At 39.5% G+C, this 22,751-nt stretch overlaps 1 protein-coding gene across 1 annotated transcript in view; it reads right to left on the reverse strand.

Annotated features, from left to right (window-relative positions):
* Positions 1 to 2,323: 2,323 nt before the first annotated feature.
* Positions 2,324 to 22,751, reverse strand: part of LOC103303917 (alpha-fetoprotein-like) — a 32,432-nt gene continuing 12,004 nt past the window's right edge. Inside the window, 7 exon segments of the mRNA XM_008160894.3 lie at positions 2,324 to 2,368; positions 7,262 to 7,394; positions 15,026 to 15,252; positions 16,324 to 16,462; positions 18,755 to 18,852; positions 20,481 to 20,613; positions 22,480 to 22,694. Of these exon segments, the coding sequence (XP_008159116.2) occupies positions 2,324 to 2,368; positions 7,262 to 7,394; positions 15,026 to 15,252; positions 16,324 to 16,462; positions 18,755 to 18,852; positions 20,481 to 20,613; positions 22,480 to 22,694 (990 nt within the window).

Below are 22,751 nucleotides of genomic sequence, written 5' to 3' on the forward strand. Positions count from 1 at the left end.
TATGATGGTATAGTTTATTATCTCTTGGCTGTGTGAAATATTCAGATATTTCAATGTTACTATTCGGGGTTACTGTGGCATCTTGTTTAGGGCTATTCAGATTGGTTTCAGAAACTGAAGGTGGCAAAGTCCATTTTCAAGGCAGTAGATGAGGTGAAAAAGCTGGCAGGTGTACTATTATGTTGGTATATCTACACATGAAAGAAAAAAAAGGAATAGGATGCAATTAGAGAGGACAAAAGCCTTTAATGGCATGCATTTGTCTTCTAAATTAATAATAATAGCTAGCACCTATTAGCTAGCTATTGAGCCATTTTGTCAATATTTGACCTACAAAAGCAGCAATTCATTTTGTTCAAACTAATAGCACTTACCATTTGTGAAGCACTATATTTAAATATACTAGAAGCCCAATGCACGAAGATTCATGCAACAATGGGCCTTCCTTTCCCTGGCTGCCAGCACCACCTTTCTGCTCCAGACCCAGAGCCACCTTTTTCTGCTCCGACCCCACCTTCCCACATTGTCCAGAGGCCCTGAGCAGCCAGGGATGGGGTGGAACATCCCGCCCCGCCCCTGGCCGCTCTGCACCTGTGTATGCAAATTAACCCACCATCTTTGTTGGGTTGATTTGCATACTCACTCCTGATTGACTGGTGGGTGTCACGAAGGTATGGTCAATTTGCATCTTTCTCTTTTATTTGTGTGTGTGTGTGTGTATATATATATGTGTGTGTGTGTATATATATATATATGTATGTATATATATATATATAGTCTCATTTAATGTTCATTAAATCCCATGAGGAAATTACTCCTTCAACCCAATTTTATAGATGAGGAAAAGAAGCCACAAAGAGGTTAGGAAGCTAGATAGAAATAAAATCTGTGGCTTCAGAATCCACACTTTTAAACCACCTCAGGCTGTGGCTTCACCCTAAATCACACTCCCTCAATCTGGCATCCTTTATGTGTCCTCATTTGTAAAATGGGAATAATAGTATCTACTTCATGAGATGGTTGTAGGAGTTATAGGAATAATACATGTAATAATATGATCAAAATACATGGTTGGTTGACACACAGAAGTATGTGATAAATATCAGCTGTTACAATTAAACTATGATATGTCCCACCCATCATTGTAGCTCTATCTTCCACTAAATCTTATGCTCACTACTTCATTCTTATCTTAAAACTAGTCAAATCAACTAACTCATCATTGCTTGAAATACCTCACACTCTACCACATCTCTCTCTCTGCTGAAACTATGTCCATTTTCTAGTCCTTGACCATGACCTTTCCTGGTCTCCGTGACAATGTGTGTATCAATATTCCTGTGCATCATATCATCTATTAGCTGTGCTCTGATTTCTGACACCAGAAATTTGAAACGTGCCCTTTATTATAATTCCTTATGTGTTTATAACTTGTATGAATTCATTAGTGATCTGGTCTTATCATATTCATGTTATTGTCTGCAGCACCTAACACAGCATATTGAACATCATAGTTACTTAACAAATGTTTATTGGGTTTAACTTGCCAGTGTATATAAGTATGTTGAAATCACTAGAGTGAGAAAAACTATTTAGAATCAAGTAAAGAGCACTATAATGAAAATTACATTTTTTTCTCTAATAGAAATAATCAATTATTTAGTAAGCACTAAAATATTTCAACTTTTTTTTTTCTTACAAAAAGAGATCTGGGAAAGTAAAAAGTCCATGATAAGTTCTTTATGTTATTTATGCCAGGATTTCTGGGGAAAAGACTATTATAAATTGTCACTGAAAGCTCAATTTAATTTAAATATAGTAGGATCCGTTGGTTCCAATGTCTGCATCATGTATATAGCGTAAAGATGGAAGACAAAATAATTATGAAAGTAACTTTATTACAAAGCACACTTCATTCAGTTCTTTGATGATCACTATTAGAAGTGGTATAGACAGAAACTCCAGTTGCATTTGGGATAACTTTTACTCTAAAAACCCAGTAGCCAGTTTCCAGGGGATGTGGCAGCCCATTACATCTACCTGAGGCTCTTCAAAGGTGCCTTGATGTCCTATTTCTGTTGCTGATTCTAAGAAGCATAAAGATTATGGGTGGAATGGAGAATGAAAGTGGGTTGTACAATAAGTAGATTTCTCTGCTGAGTAGGAAAGGAGAATTCAGTGTAAACTGGCTAGTGTTCTTGAGCAATGTTGTGAGTAGCTGAAAAATAATTGTTGATTTGAATATTAGACATGGGTTTCATTATTCATGAAGAATAAAATGCAGATATCAGCAATCATCCTACATTGACATTTCTGGAATCATTTAGCCTCCTAGGAGAGACTGGCACTTTTCTATCAGTTTGGATGCCTAAGGAAAAAAAGAAATAAGCACATGGGTGAGTGAGGGAAAAACAAACAAAAACATTTAAAAAGCTCTGACCCCCATATAGAAAATCTTTAAGACTTCCCTGTTGCATTCCTGAGTTGGACTCTGAGAGCCTGCTTCTCACAGTCTTAGAATTTCTCACAGGCCCAGTCCCTTAGCTTAAGGATTTAATTAACTGCACATTTAATTAATGTGTCTCCCACTTTCAGGAATTTGCTGCCTCCTCACAAAAACAATATGTGATGCTTTTGCTGCAAGGCAAAAATGGACAATTAAAATCAGCTTCTCACTGAATTTTAAAACTGCTCTAGGCTACTTTTGTGCTAAATCATCACATAGCCAAGTACAGGAACTCAAGAGGAACAAACCCCTAAAATAGATCAGAATATCTCTACCCCCTTCATATATACTGCTATAGACCTCTACATAAATTTCAGCAGTTTTCCCCAATTTTTACCTTCTAGATGTTATTCCAACAGAAATTATTTGTGATAAATAAAAGTGAGATTTTTAGCAAAGTAGGATGGGACACCCAGAACTCTACTGCTAAGATACACACACACACACACACACACACACACACACACACACACACACACACACGGGAAATAAATGACTTACAATCCTAAGAGCCCCTAGGATCCTATGGAAAATGATTACAAGTCGATTAATTTAGTCCTCCTTCCTGCCCTCAAACAGCACCACATCTGAGTTATCTAGAGAGATTGGAATCTATTTAGGCTCATTTTAAAATATACCTCTGGAGTTGAAGTATGATCATTTCTTTGGTAAGCCATGACTTTTATATCAATCTTCGTAAGAACTTTGCCATAAGCAACCTCAAGATTCTCATATTTAATCTTGTTCATTTTCTCGGAATCTAACAATATTGGGGGAACTCATAATTCTACATATAAGTCTTTCCTGACTTTATTTATTCCATAGTTTCTTGGTAAATTTCTGATTTGTTATGATAACAAGTGCTGGGAAAGGAGGGAAGAATTTTTGGTAAAGATAAGGAAGAATGGAGGCACTGGAAAAGATTACTATAATAATGAAGAATGCCCTGAGCGAGATAAGAAGTGATAACTCCACATTTTGAGATAAGGCCCAAGCAAGATTTTGAAATACAAAATATGGACTTATCTGATGGAATGTAGATAACCGAGAAGAGAAAGAGGAAACATCTTTCTTACCCTGAGACCAAATCAGCCATTCTCTGATTTCCCATAATGCTGGACATGTTGGGAGACTGCTAGCATGTCACCCTTCCTAAGACTTTGGGATAAACATTACCAGTTTATTTCTCCATATCCTTTGGGACATACTTTTAAATCCTTTTTCCAATCTGGAAACTCTTTGGACATAATTTGCCAATATACTTTTAAAATGTGCTGTCTCTCATCTTTTCCAAAATTACAATTCAATAACAGTAAAAATGTACAAAAATTTTTTAAAGAATAAAGTCCTATCAATCCCACATCAATGTAAGAGACATTAATGAACTTCTGGGAAACCAAAGGAAAGCCTTTGGTATGATATTAACTGATACACCAAAGTGCAGAAATAAGAGCTCAGAAGAGTAACGTGAAGAGGTGTACCAGCACTAAAAGACCAGAGAGTCATTGATTCTGAGCTGTTTTGGCTCTTGTCTGCTGCCTAGCCTATTTTTTAAACTTCCTAAAGATTCCTGAAGCCACCACTATCCTTTCAATAAATTAATTTTTACTTAGGTTAGCTACAATTTGATCCTATTATTTACAACTAAAGAATCCCAACTGACATAGCATCAACAATACTGTGCAAATATATAGATAATAATATTTTAAAATATGAGGACCCAGAAAGCTGATCTCCCTTGTGACCATTTGAAAAAATACATACAGCCCAGCCGGTTGTGGCTCAATGGTTGAGCATTGACCTATGAACTCGGAGGTCACAGTTTGATTCCTGGTTAGGGCACATGCCAGGGTTGTGGGCTTGGTCCCCAGTGGAGGGCATGCAGGATGCAGCCCATCATGATTCTCTTTCATCATTGATGTTTCTATCTCTCTCCCTCTCCCTAGTCCTCAGAAATCAATAAGAATTTTTTTTAAAAAAAAAAAAAGAAAGGAAAAATACGAACAAAAGTAAACTTGACCAAACTTTAGAGATGATGCATAGTTACCTATAATAAACATTTTAGAAGTAATTCTAACAAATTTTAATTAACATAATATATTTTTTAGATAACTTCTATTATCTCCATTAGTTTGGGAAGAAACTGTAAAAGAAAATAGAAGAGGAAGGGGAGGGAAAGGAAAACTATTTGGGCTCTTCAACTATATGGTTGAAGATTACTATTAGGCAAAAAGTGTGGGGAAAAGCACACAAAAATCTTGCTGTCGTGCTAATGATGAACTAGATGGAGCAAGCACAATTCATTCTCAAGAGCAAGAAAACTTTCTTGGGAATGCCCAGGCACGTGCTCTTCTGCAAACGTGCTTATTTGTGTGGCTGTGGGGTTGTTACTCAGGTAGAGACATGTTTTCTGAATACTTCACAAAAAAGTAAAGAGGCTTTAAAATAACTAAATAAATTCTAGTATAGGTGATTATTTTCACTTTGTGTATCAGCTAGTCTGGGAGTCAGCAAAAATTTTTTTCTGCAAACAGCCAGATATTAAATATGGAGGGTTTTGCAGTTACCACAGTCTCTGACACAATTTAATTCTGCAACTACTCAATTCTATTATTGTAGACAGAAAGCAGTGGTAGACATTATGTAAATAAATGGGCATGCCAGGTCCCAATATAACTATGTTTACATAAACAGGAAGTGGAACCAATTTAGCCTAAGAGCTGTAATTTGCCTACTCTTTACTTGACCATAGATATATGACTTTTAATATAACACATGTAATATAGCTGAATAGGTAGAAAAGAACTACTGAAGGTAATTAGGCACTCATGAAAATTGTTACCTGTAAAAACATTTTCTTGGGCCATTACTAAACTTAGCTCGAGTCCTAACCAGTTCCAGCTGGTTTTACAGTTTTGACTGTAAAGGCTGCTTTATTATTATTTTTTAACTTTATCCTTGCATTTTTCTGTTTAGATACTACTAGCTACTGTATCCGAGTTTCCACTCCTCAAGTTATGTCCCTGGGAGAGCAGTCTGTCCTACCTCCTCTCTATTAATTTACATGAATATTCTGTGCCACCATGAAATTTAAGTCACACAACTTCATCATCTTACGAAAAGTCATTTACTTGTTAACTATATGCAATTACATTAATTACTGAAAACAGTCTCCTGGTAGGCAGTTCAGTGTGTATGCACAGAGAGATACTCTGTTCTGGCATTTGTTCTTTCCTCTCTCTTTTCTCTAATCTCTAATCTAGTGATCTGGCTACTGAGAAAATAAAATCTTTATGTTTCCTAGTTAAACCCCAGTTACATTTGGTGACTCTTCCTGATTGTGCCCTTGAAAATTTCTAGAACAAAACTGCAGTTTGCTCAGACAGATCTTGAAACTGTTATTACTTTAAAGTTTCTCTATATTTCCAAGGACACCATTTCTCTACAATTACCAAAGTCTTCAATTCACCTTCTTACTCTCACTCCCAATCCAAAACATCACCAGTACATCTGGTGGCATGACCCTTGTATTCATTCTCTAATCATGTTTAACACTTCTAGTTTCCTCAAATAAATATAAATATTAACATATCCTAACACATCCTAAACCCAATTACACCAATCGATTGAGACCAGCCATTTTCAACCTGTGTGTGGCAGAATTTTTAAAACATGCAATACCTGACTAAGTTAATCAGGGGCATTGACCTCTTTACCTTAGATTGTAGAATTAAAAAATGATAACAGCCAACACAACAATGGCTGCCGATGTGAATACCCTGTCTTTTATTAAAATATATTTTTATTGATTTCAGAGAGGAAGGGAGAGGGAGAGAGAGAGATGGAAACATAAATGATGAGAGAGAATCATTGCATGCCCCCTACTGGGGACTGAACCCACAACCCAGGCATTAAACCATGACCTCCTGGCTCATAGGTCAATGCTCAATCACTGAGCCACTCTGATCAGGCATGAATGCCCTGTCTCAAACAATAAATATACAGGCAGTCCTCGGGTTATGTCAGAGATCTGTTCCTACGGCGCGATGTAACTCAATTTTCACAGTGAGTCGGAACCCACCTACACGAGCACCTATGTCACTCACATGGAGCACGTACACAGCAGTAATGAAGTGAAACAGTAAAAAAAATTAAAAGAAAGATAACAATTCCTGACCTTTACTTGTGGTGAATAAATAATAAAAAACACAAAGCACATATGTAGATACATCGAAATGACGGAACTTCTTTTTTAATAAATAAATGGGAGATGGTGACGTAACCACAAAAGAACGTACATCGGGTCTGGTGTAACCCAAGGACTGCCTATATATATCATATAATAGAGTTATCTTATTGGTCATGTTTCATAATAAGGTTGTGTCTGATTGGTTAATTCTTTGGACCAGAAATCCTCATATACAAGTATAGGCAACTGCTTTTTTTAAAAAGTCACATTAGAGCAAAAAGGATAAGTAATTACTATTATTTTCTTGTAAATCAATCAAAATTATACCTGTTATTGGTCACATAGGCGAAAAGCATATTTTTTATATGCTGCAGAATTTTAGTAATACTTTATGTGTGCCATGAGATGAAAAAGGTTGAAAATTGCTGATCTAGACTGTGATTTATTTTTCCGAATCCACTACAGATTGGAACGGAGAAAAGAGGTTTGTTGTTGTTTTTTGTTTTGTTTTTTAACTTTAATAAGTCCTAAGAGTGCTAAGAGAATAGACAAGGAGACAGGAATACCTCTTCTTGGAAATATGTTTCACGTTTTTCTTCTTGGCAGCACATCTTCACCAGCTGAGTAAAATCCACAATAATTGGCTGGAACTGCATCTCTGCTGCATATGGTCTCTGCTTCACAAGGTTGCTGAGGAGCCTGAATCAGAAATGAGTTGCAAAAATAAAAGCACCTCTGATTTCTACAAGAATAAACTCAAAATAGAGTAAAGGCTTAAATGTAAGACTCGAAATCATAAAAGTCTTAGAAAAATACATAGGCAGTAAAATCTCTGACATCTCTGTTAGCAATATTATTTCTGACATCTCCTCAGGCAAGGGGAAATAAACAACAAAAAAAATAAATGGGACTATAACAAACTAAAAGTTTTTGCACAACAAAGGAAAGCATAAATAAAGAAAAGATAACCTACTATTTGGAAGAAAACATTTTCCAATGACACATCCAATAAGGGTGTTAACAATCCAAAATTTAGAAAACTCATACAACTATACACCAAAATAACAAACAATACAATTAAAAAGTGGACTTGACATTTTCCTAAAAAGGACATACAGAAGACCAATAGATATATAAAAAGATGCTCAACACCACTAATCATCAGAGACATGCAAATTAAAATCACAATGGATATCACTTCACACTGGCCAGAATGACTGTCATCAGTAAATCAACAAACAAGTATTGGTGAGGATGTAGAGAAAAGGGAACCCTGATACTCTTTTGGTGGGAATTTGAATTGGTGCAGCCATTGTGGAAAATAGTATGGAGTTTCCTCAAAAAAATTAAAAATGGAACTGCTTTATGACCCAGCAATTCCATTTCTGGGTATATTCCCAAAGAAATTCAAACCACTAATTTGAAAAAATATATGTATCTCTATGCTCATTGCAGCATTATTTACAACAGTCGATCTAGGAAGCAACCCACATGCCCATCAATAGACTTGATAAAAAACAGTGATACAAGGGAATATTGCTCAGTCATTAAAAAGAATGAAATCTTATCACTTTGGTAAGAATCAAATCTTACCACAGCATGGATTGCCTAGAGAGTATTATGTTAAGTGAAATAAGACAGAGAAAGGCAAATACCATATGATTTTATTTCTATGTGGAATCTAAAGAACAAAACAAATAAATTGAAACATTCATCAACACAGAGAGCAGTCTTGTGGTTGCCAGAGGGGAGGGTTTTGGGAGACTAAGTGCTAGAGGTGAAGGGATTAAGAAATACAAATTGTTAGCTGCAAAGTAGCCATGGGGATGTAAAGTACAGCATAGGGAATATATTCAATAATATTATAATAACTACTAGAGTCCCAGCGCACGATATCACGAGAGACCCAGACCCCGCTGTGCCATCGGGACCCAGACGGACTCCCATGTATCGGGCAGGACACGGGACCCAGACTGAATCCCACCACGGCAGGTGGGATGCAGGACCCAGAGTCAAGTCCCCACCCACCCGTGTGCACCTTAAGTCCCTGCCCACCTGCGCGCACCTCGCCACTCACATACAGCCTCCTGATGACCAGTCTTTGGTCGTTCTGCTGTTATGGCATGATGACCACAAGCCTTTTATGATATAGATGTATAGTGCCAGGTGGGTACTGGAAATATTGGGGGGAACACTTTGTAAATTAAATGATTATCTAACCACTATATCATACATCTGAAAGAAAAACATGATATATGCTTTTAAACTAAAGAATTATTTTAAGTATAATTTTATAAAATAACTTGAGGCCTGGTGCACAAAATTCATGCGGGGCATGGGGGAAGTCCCTCAAGCCTGGCCTGTGCCCTCTTGCAATCCAGGACTCCTTGGGGGATGTCTGACTGCTGGTTTAGGCCCGAACGGTTCTAAAATAGCAGTTGGACATCCCTCTCACAATCTGGGACCCCTCGCTCCTAACCGCCCGCCTACTCACTCCTTACCACTTGGCTCACTGTTCCTTAGTCCTGCTGTGGAGGCAGGAGAGGCTCCCGCCACTGCTGCTGCACTCGCCAGCCTTGAGTCCGGCTTCTGGCTGAGCGGCACTCCCACTGTGGGAGCTCACTGATCACCAGGGGCAGTTCCTATGTTGAGCGTCTTCCCCCTGATGGTCAGTGTACATCATAGCGACTGGTCATTCTGGTCATTCCACCATAAGGGTTGCTGGGCTTTTATATATATAGATAAAGGAATCTATTTACTATGGAAAAAAATAAAATAAAATAAACTCACAAGCCAAACATTCAAGAACTCCAATTTTCAATGGGCACTAAATAATTAAAATGCCTTATTGTCTTGAAAAAGAAGAAGAAGAAGAAGAAGAAGAAGAAGAAGAAGAAGAAGAAGAAGAAGAAGAAGAAGAAGAAGAAGACAGAAGTCTGGGACTCAGAGCAGGGTTATCAGGATGTCATGCTAGCTCTCTTCAGCATTACAGATATAAAGGCTGCCATTTTTATAGCTGGGACTCTGTGGAAGCTAGACACCCCCCAAACAACTATGTCACATACTTGTCATAAACTTGGGGTTGATTTACCTCTCCTGCCCTTTTCAACACTTCCCCACTATGATCTCTCTCAATCTGACTGCTTTTATTTAAAAATATTTCCTTTAATCCTTTCTGTTCATTTAGTTTTAAAATGTTTAATTTACCTTGTATATATTACTAAAGGCCAAGTACATGAAAATTCCTCAGCCCAGCCTGCGCCCTCTCGCAGTCCTGGAGCCCTCACTCCTTACCGCCCACCTGCTCCTTGCTCCTTACTGCTTGGCTTGCTGCTCCTTAGCACTGCCTTGGAGGCAGGAGAGGCTCCTGCCACTGTCTCTGTGCTCACCAGCCATGAGCCCAGCTTCTGGCTGAGCAGTTCTCCCCCAGGTGGAGAGCACTGAACACCAGGGGAAGCTCCTGCATTGAACGTCTGCCCCCTGGTGGTCAGTGTGTGTCATAGTGACCAGTCATTTAGGCTTTTGTTATACTAGAGGCCCGGTGCACAAAATTCATGCGGGGGGGGGGGGGGTGTCCCTAAGCCCAGCCTGCACCCTCTCCAATCTGGGACATCCCTCTCACAATCCAGGACTGCTGGCTCCCAACTGCTCACCTGCTGACCTTCCTGATTGCACCTAACCACTCTGCCTGCCAGCCTGATCACCCCCTAACTGCCCTCCCCTGCCAGCCTCATCACCCCTAACTGCTATCCCCTGCTTGTCTGCCCCCGCAACTGACCTCCCATGCAGGCCTGGTCCCCCCCAACTGCTCTCCCATGCAGGTCTGGGTCCACCCCAACTGCCCTTCCCTGCAGGCCCAGTCACCCCCAACTTCCCTCCCCTACAGCCTGGTCCCCCCCGACTATCCTCCTCTGCAGGCCTGCTCACCCCTAACTGCCCTCCCTTGCAGGCTTGATAGCCCCCAACTGCCCTCCCTTGCAGGCCTGGGTCCCCCCTCAACTGCTCTCCCCTGCAGGTTTGGGTCCCCCCAACTGCCCTTCCCTGTAGGCCTGGTTGCCCCCAACTTCCCTCCCCTGCAGGCCTGGTCCCCCCCAACTATCTCCTTTGCAGGCCTGGTCCCCCCTCCCAACTGCTCTTTCCTGAAGGCCTGGGTCCCCCCCAACTGCCCTTCCCTGCAGGCCCAGTTGCCCCCAACTTCCCTCCTCTGCTGGCCTGGTCACCCCTAACTGCCCTCCCCTGCAAGCTTGATCACCCCCAACTGCCCTCCCTTGCAAGCCTAGTCCCTCCCAACTGCCCTCCCCTGCTGGCCATCTTGTGGCAGCCATCTTGTGTCCACATGGGGGCAGCCATCTTTGACCACACGCGGGCAGCCATCTTGTGTGTTGGAGTGATGGTCAATTTGCATATTACTCTTTTATTAGCTAGGACTAGAGGCCCAGTGCACGAAATTCATGCATGGGGGTGGGGGGGTGGCCCTCAGCCCAGCTGCACCCTCTCCAATCTGGGACCCCTCAACGGATGTCCGACTGCCCTCTCACAATCCAGGACTGCTGGCTCCCAACTGCTTGCCTGCCTGCCTTCCTGATTGCCCCTAACCGCTTCTGCCTGCCAGCCTGATCACCCCCTAACCATGCCCATGCCAGCCTGATTGATGTCTAACTGCTCCCCTGCCAGCCTGTTTGCCCCCAACTTCCCTCCTCTGCCGGCCTGGTCACCCTTAACTACTGCCCTCCCCTGCAGGGTTGATCGCCTCCATCTTCCCTCCCTTGCAGGCCTGGTCCCTCTCAACTGCCCTCCCTTGCAGACCTGGTGCCTCCCAACTGCCCTCCCCTTCTGGCCATCTTGTGGTGGCCATTTTGTGTCCATGTGGGGGCAGGATCTTTGACCACATGGGGACAGCCATCTTGTGTGTTGAAGTGATGGTCAATCTGCATATTACTCTTTTATTAGATAAGATAGAGGCCTGGTGCACAGGTGGGGGCCAGCTGGTTTGCCCTGAAGGGTGTCCCGGATCAGGGTGGGGGTTCCCTTGGGGTGTGGGGTGGCCTGAGTGAGGGGCCTGTGGTGGTTTGCAGGCCAGCCACACCCCCTGGCAACCCAAGAGGAGGCCCTGGTGTCTGGAATTTATTTACCTTCTACAATTGAAACTTTGTAGCTTAGAGCGTTGCCAAGCCTCCTGCTCGCTCTGTGGCGGGCAGCCATTTCTGTTTAGGGTTTGTTTACCTTCTATAATTGAAACTTTGTAGCCTTGAGTGGAGGCTTAGGCCTGGCCAGGGAAGGCAGAAAGCTTGGCTTCTTCTATCACCTTGGAAACCCAAGCCTCCCTCCTGCTCTCTGTGACTGTAGCCATCTTGGTTGGGTTTATTTGCACACTCGCTCTGATTGGCTGGTGGGCGTGGCTTGTGGGTGTAGTGGAGATAGGGTCAATTTGCATATTACTCTTTTATTAGGTAAGATAGGATTTTTAATTTTCAATCCCATCAACTTGTTTTCAGTTTTTCATTTCTAAGGTATTAATCTTTCATTTTCATCAAATTTATGCACCATTTTATATACTGTCTTAAGCCTTTACATTTCAACTCAATAGTTTTCATAATTGGACCTAAAATTCTTTTTTACCTATTCCTTTTTATTTTCTCTATCTTAGTTCATGACTTCAACTTCTACTTTCCCTTTATTATCCTCCTGAATATTTTCTTTTTCTTCCATGAGGCCCTTCTCTTGTTTTTTATTTGTTCATTCATTTGTTGTAGTGTGTGTGTGTGTGTGTGTGAATTTATGCTTTGACGACCAGCCAGAATTATATAAGGGTAAAACCATGGAGAGAGCCCTTGACACTATACTGGGAAGTTGGAGGGTTTTTTCCAGCCTGGGCTTTAACTCCCAATGTGGATCTACTCAAGATAGTTCAGAAATGCCCATAATAACTTTCTTGATGTTAATTATACAGATAACACAATGAATTTCCTGTAATAAGGATGTTTCCTAATACTTCACACTTCTTATCAAGCTCTTATATGAACAGTTCCATGTTTTACAAATAATAACCAGTATTATAACCCTTTGGTTGGGGCATACTAACAGCTAGATGTTGGCAGTTAAGCACATATTCTTTGACCCAGACTGCTTGGGTGAAAATTCCAGCTCAGCAACCTAGCTACCTGTTGCATGACCTCATATCAGGTCTTACTTTCATAGCTTCAGTTTCCTCATAATTAAAATGAAGTCACAACATTACCTAGCTCATAAATTTTGTAGTAAGAATTTAGTGAAATAACATATGTAAAGTGGTGCCTATCTATGCCCAGAGAACTTCCTCAAGAGAAAGCAAAAGCCTGCACTCTGGAAGTAAAATAAACTTCTTTATCCTCATATTTCCACATCAAGCTCGGATTAAAGAAAGAATGATTGACTGAATATTACAATGTACTCTGGGTGCTTATTGGAAAGTTTTAAAGTCTGGTTTGTGATCAGGTCACCTTGGGAAATGAAGAAAGAACTTCAAGGTCAGCTGGCTACTGAATTGCAAGTACTGTGATAAAACAGAACAAGTGACAACCTTGTGCTTGCTGATCATGAGGAGGTGTTCATTTCCAAGGCAACATGGCCACACTTGGCAAGTTGATATTGTTGGACTAATAATATTTGATCTTGTACAAGCAAGACTTATAGTAAATAAGTTAATTATAAATAAACTACCACTTCTAATGCTCTTGGGTGAGAAAGAGCAAGGAGGCCCAGAGCCATGTGAGAAGGGCAGGAAGTGTGATGGGCACTATATGGGAACTGACCCACTGTCAGGGGTTGGAGGACTTTCAATGTATCCTTCTGACTCAGAGAAACCAGAATTTCACCCTTTGGCTTTTCCTAGAAAAGTCACCTTTTGTTGATGCCAAATGGGCTTTCAATATCACATCCATCTGCAGCAGAATTCATTCTAAAGGAGAATGCCTGGACCATGGGGATATCTTGGCTCTAGGCTTAAGAGTGGGGTGGTGTAAAAAGATAGATGATTGATGCCACTAAGAAGGATATTTTTTTTTGTCTGCAGCGGCAAAGAAATAGCCCCTTTTCTAAGATCTGATCATAAGTGTTCATTCCCACCTATCCATGTGTATGGGATAGGGAGAATTTAGGGAAACGTCAGTCACTTGTGAGCTCTTAATCACCTGTTTTCGGTAGCCAGGGGCAAGAGCAGCCGCCCTAGGTGTGTGCGTGCTGCATGTGCTATTTCTAAGGCTAAGCTCGTCATGCCTCAGCCACCTCAGTCACGGTCAGAAGTCTAAGTAAGTCTCCCAGATTATCTGTCATCGTACTGATGCTTCTACATCCCTAATCTGACCCATCTCCTACCCTTATGGCCTTCTCTAACTCATCCTCTGTCTCCTTTGTAACTTTAGGCTTTCTCATTTAAAAACTTCCCTATATCCACAGCCTCTTTTCTTAACTTCTCTTTCTTGCTCTATAGGAAAACATGGCTCTCCAGAGGAAACAGCTTCCCTGAGCCTCTAAAAAGAAGGCTATTTTTACTTGAACTCCACTTACCTTACCACCTAGTTTTCTTTTACTACTTCCAACACATTCCTCCTACAATGTCTTTTAAAAGCCATAGTTTCTTCTAAGTATATGTCATCAAATTTATAATATCCCCCATCCCTATCTATTCCTGTCACACATAAGAAGCTTAGTCATGCCACCTAATTTTTGATGGCCTCAGACCCAATAAATTGCCTCACTTTCCATCATATCTTGACATTCATCATTGTCTGTAATTTCAACAACTACATTAATGATTCACACGAGATAGATTGATTACAAAAATGGACGCAATTGTCCATATTTCTCTGTATCCATGCCCTTTACATGTGACTTTCCAACTCCGCTTATCATGAAGTAAAGTCTATTTCTATATCCTTTTAATCTGATCCTGCAGAATCTTAGTAGATTCTATGGCCCAGATGATGATAAGTTAGAACAAGCTAAATAGATTATTGCAGGACTTCTCCAACTTCCATTGTTAATGGAAGGTATACATTTCTGAGAAGAGCAAGGATCAAACTTATTTGATCATGGAACCCTATTTTTATGTACTTCTATGTCAATATTTTCTGATTAACAGACTTCAATCTCATTTTCTGATCAAGTTTGGACATCACCCATGATAACCTCAATTGCAGAATTGCATAATATTCTCAATTCTACTTGATCTCCTAATATAGTATTTAGCAGCTCCATTCATTATGTAGAACTTAATATCTGCACCTGCTTTATGGTTCTCTATACCTGCTCCTTCGTTGGCAGTAATAAACAAATTCAACAAAAATTCTTACTTTTGCTTTTCAGTTTGGATTTCCTCCTCTTGAGCTTTGCACAAGTCCTCTTTAAGGCTGATAATTTGGTCACAGGATAAAGGTGGAGATATATAAGTTCCATCAACTTGCAGATCATCAAAGCATAGCTTTCTGAAGGCATAGGAATCATCACAACAGTGACCCACTCCAGCATTGATAGGTTGTGTCTCATGTCTTCTGCATAAAGCTCCAAGAATTAGCTTAGCCTTTCCCAGAAGAGAATTAAAATAAGAGCCATTAGGTTTGCAGTTGTTATTTTCTTACCCATAGAAAATAAGGTTATATTTAAGTATTCTCAAATTCTAGTGCCTGCTCGGTCAGCCTTGAATTCACTGTTTGGGGGAAAGGAAAAGTCAGGTCCAGCCTAGTTCTGAGACTTGGCTTCCCTAGTCCTACTGTCTTCGAGTTCACTCTATGAATCTCTGTATCTGGCTGCTCATCTCTGTCCTTAATCATATCCTCTAATCAACTGATAAACATAAGGAAGTGTTTCCCTGAGTCATGTGAGTTCCTCTAGCAAATTAATCAAACCCTAGAAGGGAGTTGTGTGAACCTCTGTATGTAGCTAATCTGTCAGAAGCACAGGTAACAACCTAGATTTGTAATTGTCATCTTGTAGAATTGAGCCCTTAACCTGTGCTATCTGAGGCTCTCTCCAGGTGGATAGTATCAGGACTGATTTAAATTGTAGGACATCCAGCTTGTGTCACAGAGAATTGCTTGTTGTGGAGAAAAACCCACACACGTCTGGTGTCAGAAGTATTTTAAATGTGGTAAGCACTGTGAGATAAAGAACACAGGAGGAAGACTGGGTACTTTTTCCTATGCATTTGATTAAGATGAGTTAGTCTAAAGTCAGCATTACCTTTGCAGTTGCTGGCAAAATCTTGACTTGGGGTGGTCAACACACAATACAATATACAGATGATGTGTTATAGAATTGTATACCTGAAACTTGTATAATGTTATTAACCAATGTCACCCAAACAAAGTAAATTTAAAAATAAATAAGAAGTCACTTTTGTTGACTTAAAAATCCAAGAAATAGAACAAGGGGTGTTGAATCTGACATCCTCAATGTTAGGGAAGTGATAGCCTTACCCCTGTTGCTAATCAAAGCCAACTGGCATGAGCTGACCTGAAAGAATTTCTCCCGGGGACAGAATTATTAGGCTCTATGGACAGGTCATAGATGTACCCTGACATGAGATTACTTGCTGAGGGTTAGAGATTAGAACTTCAAGAACAGGTAAACATGAAGTCACAGATGTGCTTACCGCGTCCTCCATGCAGACAAACTGCTGTTCATCACTCAGAGGGCAACATTTGGTGGTGGCAGCTGCCATGTTCTTTGTGAACATAACCAACTCTTGAGCAGGTAGTTGTGGGGCTTTCTTAGTATAAAGGACCAGGAGCCTGAAAGAATAAGTTCCTCTTACAATGGCTGTGTGCCTAAAATGAATAATTCTACAGAGTTTTCCCCAATATCTGACATTGTCTCTGATTGAGGTTGAACATGGCATTAAACTGGGTTTAATTCTATCCTTTTAGTCCTTGTTCCAATAGCCCAGTGGCTTATTCAATATACATGGCATTCTCTTCCAACTTCACACATTGTAATGTTAGCCATGCTGTCTAGAGAAGGGTTCTTCAAAGAAACACGGCCACTCTGGGAGTTTTCTCTCTTGCTTTCATGTGACATTATTTATGTGGAAGATTAGTACTATGCCCCTTATTACACCGGTATTCAATAAAATCCTATTTTTCTGTTTCTGTTTACTGGGAAGATTCAGATTTACAATTTTTTTTTCTCTCAATAGGTAACATTTGAAAAAATATCAATCTCATGTACAATGTAGAGACATGTGAATATCCATAACAGTTTTCAACTTGTTTCTGTTAAAACTGTACCTTTAAAAATATAATTTGAATAACTTGGTCTTGTCAGACTCTGAAGACTTCAGTAATTATTGTCTTCGGGGACAAATAACCTACAAAAATTTTGCTCCACACTGATCTATCTTTTTCTACTTACCAAGAATAATTATGATAGCTAATTTGGATTGCTGAAAAATCAGACGTGAACAGGTTCCAAAGTAAATATATGCATAGAACATTCAAGCTGTTATTAGTTGTCTACAATGTGAAAGAATAAGTACTACAGCAATGTTCAGGAAACAATCAGTAGGGATCACGCTCTAGTGGGGAGAGAGACAAATACACTTGGTGGAGTAAGAGGAGTACAGAGTGCTGTAGGTGCACATAGAATGTAAGTGCACAGGGAAATTGGACAGGCCTCCTGGAGGAAATGACATGTGAGCTGAGATCTGACAATAATTAAAAATGAGCTGGGTCGAGGGGAATTAAAGTGGAAAGAGAGCCTTTTGGAAGTCATTGAATATGATTTTTTCCCCTTGATTGGAGGGTAGCTGTAGAAAGGAGAGGAAAGATAACTTAGTAACAGAATTAAATTTACATTGTTTTTAACATAATCATGGTTGCTGTATATAGAACGGATTGGAGGTGGGGACAAGGCAATATGAGTGAAGAAAAAATCTGAAGGCCATTCCAGTCATTTAGATGAGAGATGGTGGTAGCCTAAACTAGGAGAATGGTGGTGGGAATTGAGGGATATAAAGAGAGATTTTGAAGAGAAAGACTCTACAGGCTTGGATTTGAGAAGCATAAAAAAATCAGAGTCAATTCTTGCATTTATATTATAATGGAGTTGGGGAATGGAGTTAGCTATAACATCCAATAAAACAGTCAACCTAATCCAGTGGTTCTCAAATTGTGAGTCCTGGACAAGCTGTATCAGCACTCCTGGGAACTTGGTAGAAGCCTAAACTTCCAGGTTCCATCCCAGACTTAGGAATCAGAAACTCTTGGGGTGGGGCTGTATTTTAACAAGTCTTCTAGGTAATTCTAAAGTTTGAGAACCAGAGATCTAATCCTTAAAGTAGACATTAGCAGTTGAACACAACATAAAAGAAAAGTAATAAGCCACATATTCTCTCTGAAAAGAGAACAATTTTTCTGGATCCATTATTCTGGACATTTAATTTAAGATCAATAATACTATGGGACACTATGTCAAACTGAACTTTGCCTCAATAATCTTTTTCTAAATAGACTATTGCAGTGTGATCCTAAAGACTCCTAAAAATTGGCTTTTGCTTTTTGATATATTAACCTTTGAAATACAGTGGGATTTACCAGTCTCTCTGCACATAAGAAGTTGTGTGTGTTCCCTCTGGCAATTAACTAAGGTATCCATTCATCTGTACTCTCAGTGGTGACAATACTAAATTTGCTATATGGACCTGATTTGAAATGGACACAGGGACCCTACATTAGATCTCTGATGTAGCTTTGGCTCAGAATTGCAAGCAAAGCCCTAAGCTAAATGCCCAGGTGTGTGGGAGGGAGCCCCTCTGTGGGATTGCAGAAAGGCAGCCAGTGCCTGCTTGGCTCCTTAACCTCTGGGCATTGACTGAGATCTGGAATCTGGCCTGGAAAACAGAGGAAAATTTATGTGGTCATCTATCTTATCGAGACGAAGATAGCTAGGTTAATTCTGAACTGATTTTTTTTCCTTAGCCTCTGAGGTTTTAAGGTTGGATACAGACTCTTTGAAACTCTCAGCATAAGGAGTTAGCAAAAGCTCACTAAACAAGTATAAATCTAGACAATATCTTACAAGCATACCTGTCATGGAAGTTACTGTCTCCTAATTTCTCACGCAAATCACAATGATGTTTAACATGCTCGTGGCTTTCATGAACCACTCTTTGGAACATCTCTTTCTGAAAAATAAAGATAATCAGTGTTTATCTATCACTGTAAAAGTATATCTCAGGTAACATTGCAAAAGCATCTTCTATAAGAATTTAATATAGCTGTTTTCCTAAACCCAGGGCTTTATTTACTTACTGAGTTAACAAATCTTGAAAAACACATTTTGCTAAAACAAGAATGACCATGTACTTTGTGGGGGAAAAAAAGTGGGACAATGAAATTAATATTCAGTTTTCCATGATAAAAACTCATTGTGATGAAATAGCATATTTTACATGCATAAGCCAAATCATTTATCAAGTCAAAAAGAGCATTAACAGTAGTTTATAGATCTAAGTTTAATTTGTCAGTGTTTTGTGTGTGTGTTTTTGTGTGTGTGTGTGTGTTTACTGGTTATTTTTAATAATACTGTCTTTTTACATAAACAGCAAATATAGAGAAAAAGATATAGGTAAAGAAATATGGACATGTATTAAGAAGTGATGGTGTAATAAAAACATGCAGCCTTGAATATAGTAAAACACTGCACAAATCCACATTAAATCAATCAAAGGGAATTCTCAGTGATAACTGTAAATTCAGAGTTTTTGAACACACAAATTAATTCTGTTAGGAAGATACACGTGACCTTGCAGGCTGAATACTTTGGTAGGAGCACCAAACCAAGTCCCCCTGATCCTGATAGGCAGTGTTTGTTGTAGGGAAAATTTTGCCAGACATGCAAACTGTTTGCCTGGATTTAAGCCTCATCCCTGTCCTTATTGCCTGTATGGCATTGGTCAAGTCATTTGAACCATCTGCGATTCAATGCTCTCATCTATAAAATGTTGTTAGTAATTCTGGCATTACTTGATACCAAGCCTATATGAGGACCAAATAGAACACTGGGTATAAATTTGCTGTGTTAACTCTAATCATCCATGTTTCCTTGGGTGTTATTACCATGATGATTATTGTGGAGGTCTGCTGGTGATGCCACCAGAGGGTGCTAACCTACAGGAGACTACATCACCTTCATTTATCATTCTCTCTGTGAACAGGAAGATGCTAAGTGTACCTGCTCATGCCCAGACAGGTCAAGAGATTCCCTTCACCCTCCACTCTCACTCCTCCCCACACTATATAAATATGTAAGCTATTGGTTAGAATAACAAAAGCCTGTTTCCTGATACCCCCACACCCCAAAAAAAACAACAACAATCAAACAATCAGATTTATAAGGCCACCTGCATTTTTCATGTCAAATGCATACCAGGAGCTTATGAACAATATGATTTCTGGCCAGAAATAGGGACAGTTTCCAAGCCTGCTTGGTAGAAATAGTAGACCTTCCCAACAGGCTGTGCTGTCATGCTACCTGCTACCGTGCCAAGCAGACATTCACTTTAAAGAGGAGATTGTTCAGTGAAGCTTCCAGGACATACAGAATCTCTAAGACAGTGACTTGCACAGAGAGTCACTGTGGCATGATGATGTGGCCTTTGGTTTAGATGACAGTGATAGTCCATGTGTAGTGAAATTAGCCAGAACATGTATAATCATCTTACGAAAGTATGGCCCTACTAACAGAACTGTATTTTTTCCTGTGCTTATAATCACTTATGAGTAACAGGTTAAACAATAAAAAGGCATTTACCCCATGGCTATAGCATTCCAGAGGATTTTCTAATTTACAGCATTTTTCCAATAACTTTTGATATACTGAATACACTCTTAAAATCACTGGAACTGCCAACTCTGGATGTCTTCTTGAATATTCATAAAGAAACCTGTATCCATATGAACATATTTGAAAGTAAACAGTAAAATTCAAAGGCGATGAGTTTTCTTTCAAAAGCCAATTATAATTCTGAAATGTATTCAATATTTAACTGTCCTTAAACATTTAGAAACCTTAGGAGGCTGGGAGGTAATTTTATTGACTACATTTTGAGGTAAGGAAACCAAATCAATAAAATATATGATGTTTTTTAAGTCACACAGTAGCCAAGTCGGGATGGTTCAGCAGTTGATTGTCGACCCATGGTCAGGGCACATGCCCGGGTTGCAGGCTCGATTTCCAGTAGAGGGTGTGCAGGAGACAGCCAATCGATGTGTCTCTCTCATCAATGTTTCTATATCTCTATCTGTCTCCCTTCCTCTCTCTCTAAAATCAATTAAAAAATAATAATAAATAATTTTTTTCAATAAAGTCACACAGTAATGAGTGGCAGATCCAGAACTTGAACCTAAAATATTCTAATTAGCTGATAGTTCTTGGCTTAGGATCTCTAGTTACTTTCATTAGAAATTAATTTCAAGTACTTGGGTGAGAACACATTTTTCTCAATGATTGTTGAGGCTAGACTTTATAAGTATTACAATTCTTTTGAAAGAAGTGCTGACTGGCTAGATATTAAATCACCATCTTTCCTTCTTTTCCATATAAACCTTCAAGCATGAGTAGTTCATGCATAATCTACCCATTCTTCTGGGTTACAAGAAAGGAAATTTGGAGTCTAGTATATTTTCAAAGGAATCAGGAGGTATTTGCAGGAGGTATCTTAGAAGTCATCTTATCCAACCACCTCAGTTTACTGTCGGAACACAAGAGCCTGGAGAAATTTCGTGGCTTGACCTATATGCCAAATGGCAAAGCTGGATTGGAAATCAAGTCTCCCAACTCATAGTCTAATGTGAAAACCACTAAAAAGCTAGGCCTATCAACTTTTTCAGTACCAGATGCAAGTTTAGAATAAGTAGGTTCAGGAAGAGACACTTACTTTTTAAGCCAATATCAAATACAAATTTCGAAATATAGCTATGGACTTTCTACAAATCCAAATCATATTCCACAAAGTGATCTTGGAAATATTTTAACCAGACAATAATATTGAAATCAGTTTGTCTTATGCACAAATTAATATGCACTTGTGGATGGTTACCAGAGATATTAATACTCCATCCATATCTCTAATCTTTAAATGCCACACTATGGCTTTGGGAGTAAGTATTAATTAAAATAGGAGAATTGCCCTAGTTGGTTTGTCTCAGTGGATAGAACATTGGCCCGAGGACTGAAGGCCCGGGTTCAATTCCAATCAAGGGCACATGCTCCTGTTGTGGGCTCGATCCCCAGGCAGTCAATCCATGATTCTCTCTCATCATTGATGTTTCTATCTCTCTCTCCCTCTCCCTTCCTCTCTGAAATCAATAAGAAATATGTTTTAAAACTAATAATTAAAATAAAATAGAAGAGCTGACCAGATATATCATTCTGAAGCTCTTACTTAGAGGACTCTAAGTCCATTAGAGAAAAGGTTGCAAACATTTGACCCCCACTGCATTTCTTAAAAAGTCCCTGTGTTAGTTGTCAACATTTAAAAATTAAAAGACTCCCAGAATCTCTCAAAATGCAGTAGACCTAACCACCCAAAGCCTGCATTCCAGTATGGTAACATGTGGCTGGAGTTATGTAGTGCTGCCAACTTTGGACTCCGCAAAACATCTCCTGCTGGTCACAGTTCCCATTTAGTTGCTCATTCACATCATTGTGGAACCGCTTTCATCGTTTAAGTTTACAACTCTATATACCATTTTAAATAATCCGTAAATATAATATTCCATCATTAAGATTTTACAAAAATCTGTATTACTCTTGTAGGAAATCATCTTGCTTGTCAGTGAATTGTTTGCATACAAATCGATCTTCTGTAAACCTACTGAGTTGCAGGGATGAAAGATGAGGTTTATTGTCATTTTCAGAGTTGATAATGCATTCCCCTCTGAATGGCACTGGCAGTGCACAGCATGGAGTGATCTTGCTGGAGAGGAGAGCCTGTTTAGAGCAGGTGTAATTCATAAGCTGGCTCTAAAACAGAAAAGGGAGCAGTTGTTTTTGATGATTTCATTCTAACTTATTTATTTA

This window comes from Eptesicus fuscus, chromosome 2 (assembly GCF_027574615.1).
Source record: "Eptesicus fuscus isolate TK198812 chromosome 2, DD_ASM_mEF_20220401, whole genome shotgun sequence".
In the NCBI taxonomy this organism is placed as follows: domain Eukaryota; kingdom Metazoa; phylum Chordata; class Mammalia; order Chiroptera; family Vespertilionidae; genus Eptesicus; species Eptesicus fuscus.